Source organism: Lathyrus oleraceus, chromosome 5, assembly GCF_024323335.1.
Source record: "Lathyrus oleraceus cultivar Zhongwan6 chromosome 5, CAAS_Psat_ZW6_1.0, whole genome shotgun sequence".
In the NCBI taxonomy this organism is placed as follows: Eukaryota; Viridiplantae; Streptophyta; class Magnoliopsida; order Fabales; family Fabaceae; genus Lathyrus; species Lathyrus oleraceus.
Genome location: NC_066583.1, coordinates 620,423,585 through 620,433,263, shown reverse-complemented (window position 1 = coordinate 620,433,263; position 9,679 = coordinate 620,423,585). Strand labels below are relative to the sequence as shown.

Genomic DNA, 9,679 nt, shown 5'->3' with positions numbered 1-9,679 from the left:
AACCATAATATTTAAAAACAACATTTCTATCTGATTACAACAATCAAACTGATGTCATCTGGTCCAAACATCATTTCCTTAGCATCCTTATCAGTTTTTACTCGCACCCAACCAAATACACTATCGAGTCTCTCAATACTTCTAATTTTTCCGCCTTCTGATATTTTTCCATCTAACCAACGAACCAACTCCCTCTTTAGTTGCTCAAAACAACATATGTTTCAGAATAGGATCTCTGTCGGAAACTTGTCTCTCGAATAAATCATTTTTCCATAGCGGCGATGAAGACGAAACATGTTTGCAATATGATGCAAAGAGATGTGGAAAAATAAATCACACAACACCTATATTTATACCAAAAAAATGCACATTACACTGAGGCGCCAGACCAATTGGCGCCTCCTCTCAGTTAGTATACATGCGACAATTGGATTGACAGCACCATGCGATGTAGTCAATTCAATTGATGTCCCCTCTTAAAAATTAAGGGTAGACGCTAATTAGTCAAACACCTACGCCTTAACATTTTTTTTGAAACTGGGATAGTTTAGAAAATTGTTTAAAAACCGAGTTATTTTGAGATTTTTTTTTGAAAATATGGGATATTTGAGTAAAATTTTAAAAAAATATTTATGGACAATTAGGCTTGAAGTGGAATTCTTTACTATATAATGAAGGTGGTTAAGGAAAAAAAGAAAAATGCATATGCCTTTTTTTAAGCAAAGTATATATTTTTTGGATAATTAGGATAGAAAAAAGTGTGGAATTCTTAACTATAATTTTTTTACCTGTTTTTCTTTTGGGTATAAATCATATATTCTTGCTATGTGGAAGGTCATCGCAATCAATACTCTATTCTAATTTTAAAAATGGTTTTAAATTAATAAATATAGTTTTTATAATTAAGAAGGATATATTAAAATATAATTATATATTAATTAAATGAAATATAAAAAATTTAAAGTATTGTTTAAATTATAAATATAATTATGACATAGAGAATGAAAGAATTAAAAATAAATGCATCATTTTGTTTTTGAACGACAACTTAAGATTCATGTTTTTGATGTTGTATACTTTTTATGTTATATTATTTTATTCAATAAAAAAATCTGAGTCGTTAGAAATGTAGAATTATTTGCATCTATAAAGAGTCGGATAGATAAGAATTATAATAAATGACATTTTTTTCATAAATAAATTCAATATTATAGTAAGTTCAGGGTTTGATTCGAATATATAATATTTAGTTAAGGTGCAAGAGATATGTCTCATTTCGTCCAAACAAAAGGTATTTTTTGTTTTTTAAGTTGAGGCAATTCAAATTTGAATCTTAACTAATATATTCATTTATTAGATTTTATTAAATTTTGCTAAATTTTAAAATTTTAAAAATTCCTTCTCATAAAAATTGAAGAGAGGTATTTTTATTTTATTTTAAAAATGTTAACGACAAAACTTACACACACTAATTCAACAAACTTTTTAAAACTATTTATTTTTTATAGTCAAATTCTAAACTTACTATCTGTAAAGCACTTTGCTAATTGAGCATTGACTTTCCATTTTTATAAAGAGCTATGAAAATTCAATCAATAACATTATTTAGTACTAGTTTACAACTATTTATGAATCTACCTTGGAACATGTTTACGCGTTAACCTTTTAATTAAGAAACTAAAGTTTCCATTAGATAGCTAATTATGATAATGTGGTGTGAATTAAGCATCTAAGATAGAAAACAAAAGACACAGCTAGATAAGCAAATGCAACTAAACTAGTACACTAAATGATTGTAAATTTGTGGGGGTTTCTTAAAAGGAAAAAATAATGCTTAATCATTAAGGTTTTTTTAATTAAATTTTTGGTATTGTGGCAAACATGTATCAACATTCACATGAATGATTACTTGTTAAGGCTATACAAAGTATGGAATAGACAAAAACATATTGCCCCACAAGTCCTTTGCTCAATGTCTAATCGTGACCTTCTTCTTTTCTTAACCTCTTCAAAAACTCCTTTTAAATTTTATGTGTGACCTTCTTCTTTTCTTAACCTCTTCAAAAACTCCTTTTAAATTTTATGTGTTTGGTTCCGTGGTTAGAAAAATCAATTCTAAGAGCTCACACCGTGAAATCAAACATAAAAAAACATGTTTCATATTTTGAAATCAAACATACAGAAACATGTTTCATATTTTGGAATCTAAAGTGTGTTTTTCAATGATCGAATTCTATAATCTAGAAGAAAATTTCAAACCCAAACTCGTTTTGAATTTTAGAATTGAGAGCTTTGAGTGAAAAAAAAAAGTCATTAACTAATTAGTTATAAGTTACAATTGCAATTTAAAATTACAAGTAACTAGCATCTTTAGAATCATTTTGAAGAACATGTCTCTATGCATTCAATTTGTTGCCAAATCATGAACAAATTTGCAGCATATTAACCATAACAATCATTCAAGAACAAACATAATAGAGGTCCATTACTAAAATTAATGTAACATAAGGTAAAAAAAAAAGTTATCAAAGTCCTAATTGTATATAGATCTAATGCACTATAGATGAGTTTTCAAGTGATTTCAACATTGTAGGAGAAGATGTTAAAGGAAAAACCTGAGAAGAACTCTGTGACAAACATTGTTGAATTTGTTTCCTTTCTGTTTCTCTTTTAGGAGAATCTTCAACCTCATATTCATGATTCTCCTCAACTTCCTTTCTTCTAGATTCTTCCATCAATCTTCTATACAACTTCTCTTCCGCGTCTCTCAAAAACTTGAACTTCGGAGGCGGCGAAGATCTAAACCGGTTGAACTCCGATTCACCGGAGGCTTCGAAAAGAGGATTATTAAACCCTTGATGCTTATAAGAATCAAGAGAATCCGAAGAACACTTCAAAGGAGATAAACCGAAAGGGGTTTCGATAAAATCACTCAAACTCTTTGTTCTTGAGCCTTTTCGGCTTCTTCCGCATTTCGATTTCCCATCTTCAGATTCCAAATCTTCCTTTGTTTCTTCTGTGATTGTGAAGAGAAATCTTGGTGGACCAGGGAGATTATGCAACCTCATCAATTCCAATTCCAAACTTTCTTCACCATACGGTTTCAAAAGCAAATCTTTGCCTTCAACACCCAATTCTATGTCTTGTTCATGATTTGAGGTTTCTATGTCTCTATTAACGTTTGTAACATCTAAAGAACGTGATGTTTTCTTCCAACACCACCAATAAAACACCCCCTTTTGAAAACTACCTTGTTCCATTTCAATATCTAAGTTTGTTCTTCTCTTTTTCCACCATAAAAAATAGAAAACTTGTGCAAATATGAACAATATAAGAAACCCAAAGACAAGGCTTAAGGTAACACATAAACTAACAAAAGACATGGTCTCTTTTCTATCAAAATTTCACATCTTCATTCTATCAAATATACAAAAATAATAATTAAATATCAACTATGAAAAATTTCGGAGTAATTAAGGAGGTAATATCCGACAACAAATCTAAGTACCTAGGAGTAAGCTAAAATCAAAACCACAAAAGGATGGACCATGCAACTTCTTCAAATGAAGGACAAAGGTGAATGAATGAATTTCTTCTATATCTTGAAACTTATGGTTAAAGATATTGGTACTATTTTTCAAGACCTATCTTAACTAATTGTGATTTTTCTTCTAAGGGGAAAGTCTTACCTTACAAGTAGAGGGCATGACTTATGAGTTGTATGAATAGACAATTTATCATGAAAACAAGGAAACCCATAAGATAGAGCTACAAAACTTATAGACATAATAATAAAGTAAGTATCACTATCTAAGAAAAATAAATTAAATATATTTTGGATGAAAATAGGATAGGTTAAAAAGAGAGAGCTTTTGTGGTGTTGTGTTGGGTTTGGCAATATGTTTGTAAAAATTGGATGGAATTGGAGAGCATGTCACATGGGTTTGGTAAAGGCGTGTGTGTCACTATTGGCAAGAGCCAATATATATATATATATATAAATTAAAAAGCTTTGGGCATTTAAAATTGATTTTAAATGTATGTAATTAATTTTAACATGTTTGATTGCTTTTAAATAGAATTAAATCAGTGACTATAATTGATTCTAATTTGAAGTAATGTTTAGTAAAATTAATTAATTAATCAATTTTACTAAATTAATTTTTTTTCACTTCATAATCAAACAGATACTAAATCTTTGATTAAATGTGTCAAATACACTGTTACTAAATTCCAATTTGAGAAGGACAAAATAAAAAGAAAATGATAATAAAAATAATTATAATTTTTTTAAAATTAATATTTGCATATTGATTATTAGTTTTTATTTAACTCATTGAAACCAAATTAAAAATGTCAATTTAGAGAATTAATACTAGTGGACCTAAACAATTGACTTATACATGGGACCACGATTTTTTTTTAAAATAACCATATTTTTCAAATTAATTTTTAAAATAATCAATATTTTAAAAAAATTACCGGAATAACCACATTTCAAAACAGATGCGTCAGATCAACTGACGCATCCTTTTAAAAGGAATAGGAGACGTCACTGATGATGGCGCATGCTTAATGTAGTTCGGTGTCCATGTTGTTGTAGTTAGGTCGATATGGTTGGGTGAATTGTGGACGGTATAATTGCCCGAATTGGGACATTGAATCGTTTTTGAAACGAAGCAATGGTTCCTGGGGTGTACTATAGTTAAACAATGGTTGGGTGTTGTTGTGATAGGATGTTTGGGTGGTCATTGGTGGGGGGCTACGATGAAGTGATTCATATGAATCATATGGGCTATAGACGGTTGTGGTTGATGCGTATGATTGTTGGTGGGTAGAGTTTGATTCTTGATTTTAAGGTTGGGTGGGTGACATGAATGGATTGCGAGGTTGAGTGTTTGGTTGTTGGGTGGGTGACATGAATGGATTGCGAGGTTGAGTGTTTGGTTGTTGGGTGGGTGACATGAATGGGTTGCGAAGTTGGGTGTGTGTTGTAGGGTGATGGTGTGAGGTTGGTTGTTTTGGTGGTTTGACATTGGTGTTAGACGGGGACTTGTTGTTGGGCGTATGATGACGAAGTTAGTTGGCGTGGATCAATCAAATATTGTGGCTCAGACACAAATTATTACGTTGTAACCGATCTAAACCATGTCATATATTGTTGAGTTGGTCTAGTACCATGTATGAGTGGTTCGTTTAAGATGTGTTATCGTCGATTCCTCCAATGATGACACATCTCTTTTGCGAAGTCTCTCCAGTCGAAATAATCCCATTGGACATCGACTCTTTTTTTATGCCAATCTCCCAAACACGTCGGAGGTTCTGGAATTTGTTGTTGCATGTCGAACTGCAAATTTACCTGGTCACTCTGGTGCATCTCCACAATAGTGAACGAGATAATTGGTGTCTTTGTTGTCCAAACTGCAACATTATCATGGTTAACCTGATGATCAAGACCCAGATATGACCTTCAGATAAACTGTACAACAATACGACATGATTAAATGATAAATAATTTGATAAATATTTTAAAATTAAAATAGAGTTGTGTAGGAGTATTACATCGTCTGGTCCAATGTGATCCAATAGATTGCGATAGACTACTATAGCGTGTTTCAGACACCTATTGTAGTTCATCCCTCTAACTGACCACCTAGATCATAAACAATTGAAAAATATTATTTACAGTTAATTGTAATATAAAGTATAATTAATTATATGGTAAAGTTTTAAACTTACTTTGTTGCAAACAGGAATATGAATGACTTCTCGTTTATCGGGGCGAGTGACGAGATTCTTGACCGACCTCATGCTTGTAGCAAATGCGCACATGAATAAAAAGTACATGTATTTTTTTGGCATTTTTACACATCGCACTATGTAGATGGACCAATACAGCTGAGCCCCAACTATATGTGCTTACCTTATTAATGTTGCGTAACAACGGTAAATACATAATATTTATTGTATTACCAGTACTTTTTGGAAATAAAAAATTACCAAATAAAATCATAATATAATACCGAGCTTTAATTAGTTTTTCATACTCGGTTGATTCTTCGGATAATATTATACTCGCATAATATTGTTTAAGATATTTTAAATTTATACCTTGCCCCCAAGCTTGACCAAATGACTCTCTCTCAGCTTGGTCGTCACACAAAGGGGCACCCAATAATTCACTGCAGATAGAGTTATCTTGGTTAACTCTACCATTCACGGCCTTACCATCTATACATAGACCCAACAGCATGTAGACGTCCTCAAGTGTGACGGTACACTCACCGAAAGGAAGGTGAAATGTGTGGGTCTCAGGTTTCCATCTCTCTAACAAAGCAAGAATAAATTTGTAGTCAACTGAGTACGAGACTATGTCAATGGCCAAATCATCTATAAAAATACGGTGTTGAGGGCCACATCTGAAACAAAGAATAGAAAAGAAATTATAGTGTAGTCCTGTGGGTCAAATCATCTATAAAAATCCGGTGTGGTTTATAGACAACCAGGTAAAGTTTTATCAAAAGAAGATTTGAGATGATGAAGATGTTCATCATATGTTTGTCAGTCACGAACAATCTGGGTACAACGATATAAAGTTGTATATATTACCACAACAACAACAAGTGTCTTAGTTCATTGATCAGTCACAAGTATTTTGTGAAACTGATGACGATAAACAAGCTGAGGTGAATGTTGTATATGAGGAGGAAGAAGAAGCCGGGAATTTGGTTGATTCAATGGTGAACGATGATGAAGAAGAAGAGCCATTACCAGCTAGTCATGTATATTATCCACCTCAACATATGACAAGCTTGAATTTGGGTTCCGATGAACCTTCATCAGATGTATGGTACAATCCTTATGTGCAAATGCAAGGATCTTTGAAACAAGGAGACGCATTTCGAACAAAATAAGATTGTGTAAAAGCCATTAAAAAGTTTCACATGGAACTATCAGTTGATAATCTCGCATATTGTAGCACAATACCACTACACTCCATCATATAGGAAGACTTGGATAGCTAGGACAAAGGTAGTTGAAAAAGTGTATGCCAATTGGGAGGAGTCTTACAAACAACTTCCAAAATATATGTTGGCTCTTAAACAGTATGCTCTAGGGACTATTGTCAAGTTGGAAACGTTGCCCGCGTATACAGCTGACGAGACTTGTGCTATTGGAAATGGAATATTCCACCGTCTCTTCTGGACGTATCAACCATGCATCAAAGGTTTTTCCTTTTGTAAACCTATTATACAAATTGATGGTACATGATTGTACATAAAATATAAAGGAACGTTATTGATGGTAGTGGCACAAGATGACAACAACAACATTTTTCCAATCGCATTTGCCCTTGTTGAAGGGGAGGCTGCTGAAGGATGGAGTTTTTTCCTAAGAAATCTCCGATTGCACGTTGCACCTCAACCTAACTTATGTTTGATCTCCGATCGACACCCTTCAATCGTAAGTGCATATAAAAACATTGGTAATGGCTGGTAGGATCCTCCTTCGACGCATGTCTTCTGCATTAGACATATTGCTCAAAATTTTATGCGGGAGATCAAAGACAAAACATTACGGAAGAAGGTTGTCAATGCATGTTATGCATTATCAGAACCTTCTTTCAAACACTACCGCGAAGAAATAAGATTGTCAAACACATATGCAGTATGGTGGATCGACAGTATTCCATTGGAGAAGTGAACTAGGGCATACGACAACGGTCAACATTGGGGCCATATGACAACAAAACTTGTGGAATCAATGAATTTTGTCTTCAAAGGCATCCGAAACCTACCTATAATTGCTTTGGTGCATGTAACATATTTCAGGCTAGGGGCGTTGTTTAAGACCAGACGTTCCAAATGGAGTTCAGTGTTGCAATTTGGGCAGTTGTTCAGTGATGCTTCAATGAAATTCATTAGACACGAAGTTGTCAAAGCAAACACACACGTGGTCACGGTATTTGACCGTACAAACAATTAAAATACCATTACAATAACTAAGCGATTACAACCATCAAAACAATTTTGAACATATTATGCATCATCTTATGAACGTTTCCGTCAGTCTTAATATCCACTCATTCACGCACTTCTCCATTTTGGTTGAACGTGAACACAAGCCATTGGATTCTTCTAATCATTTCACCATCTCCAATTTCTCCATCTAACCGACGGCTCAACGTCCGATTAAGACGTTCAAATGAATCTATATTTCAAAGTCGAATCTTTATTGGAGACGCGACGGTGGAAAAGATTAAATCGACATTCTCTTGTGAATGTATTCAGACATGTTTAAAAATCAAAATCTTGAAGAAGATTGAAGTAGAATGAAAGAAAATGTGGTTGTAGGGTAAAACTTGTGTGAAAAAATATGGGTTAATGACAAGTTATTTATAGAAGAACTTTCAAAATGCATGCGCCAGAGGGCTTGACGTCACACATGTGATGACATGCATGCGTCAGAAGCATGAGCGCAAGCACATGCATGCGCCAACAACGTTGGCATCTCCATGCATTGCTTTTAAAGCATGCGCCGATAGTGTTGGCGCATCCTCTTCCTTTTAAATGGATGTACCAGTTGATTTGATGCATCTGTTTTGAAAAATGGTTATTCCTGTAATTTTTTTGAAATATTGATTATTTTATAAATTAATTTAAAAAATGTGATTATTTTAAATAAAAAAATTCCTGGACCACAGGACAGTTTGTATTTCACATGAAACCAAATCCAATTATCAATTTTTTTCAGTTATTATAAAATGAGACATTCTTAATTAATTCCCATATTGTAAGTCGCCACTCTCTCATTATTCTTTCTATTAAATCATAAATAAAATAAATATTCCCACTCTTAACGTTATGTTAGCACTGAGTTTGCAAAGTTTGCAGTATATATATTTTTGAATTTGAAAGCAGGCGCTGAAATTACTACTTTGTAAGATAAGTTAGGTTTTGTTTGGTTGGAGAAAAAGTTTGAAACGATTTGCGTGATGATAACAGCGACATCACTTGTTGTTTTGGTAAAAGTTCATACACACAATAACCAACCTATTCATGACACACATCATGCTTTGATTAAGACAACAACCTAGTGGGACCCACTATGTGTCTCTATTAAATAACTTGCAAATTGTACAATTTGCCATCCAACAACATTTGTTATATGTTAATTTTGATTACTTCTATTCTTAAATGGAGGTGGTTAAGAACAAGAAAAAAGTCTTGATTTTTTGGGTAATTAGGGTTGAAGTAAGTGGAATTCTTTACTCTATAATGGAGGTGGTTAAGAAAGAAAGAAAAATGCATAATGCTTTTTTTAAGCAAAATATATATTTTTTGGATAATTAGGATAGAAAAAAGTGTGGAATTCTTAACTATAATTTTTTTACCTGTTTTTCTTGAGTATAAATCATATATTCTTGTTATGTGTAAGGCCAGCGCAATCAATTAATTTAAAGATTTTATTCTAATTTTAAAAATAGATTTAAATTAATAAATTAATAAATATAATTTTCATAATTAAAAATAACATTTTAGATATAATAATATATTAATCAAATAAATATAAAAAATTTAAAATATTGTTTAAACTATAAATATAATTATAAGATAGAGAAGGAAAGAACACGAAGAAAAATGCGTCATTTCATTTTTCAACAATATTTTAGAATAGA

General features: G+C 32.3%; 1 protein-coding gene across 1 annotated transcript; it reads right to left on the bottom strand.

The window, feature by feature from the left end:
* Positions 1-2,297: 2,297 nt before the first annotated feature.
* LOC127087160 (uncharacterized) lies at positions 2,298-3,892 on the bottom strand. Its single transcript, XM_051028023.1, has one exon. The coding sequence runs from the start codon at positions 3,381-3,383 to the stop codon at positions 2,550-2,552; it is 834 nt and encodes a 277-aa protein (XP_050883980.1). The 5' UTR covers positions 3,384-3,892; the 3' UTR covers positions 2,298-2,549.
* Positions 3,893-9,679: the final 5,787 nt, after the last annotated feature.

Coding starts and splice junctions, on each gene's coding strand:
- LOC127087160 (XM_051028023.1), bottom strand. CDS start 3,383: ATGTCTTTTGTTAGTTTATGTGTTACCTTAAGCCTTGTCTTTGGGTTT.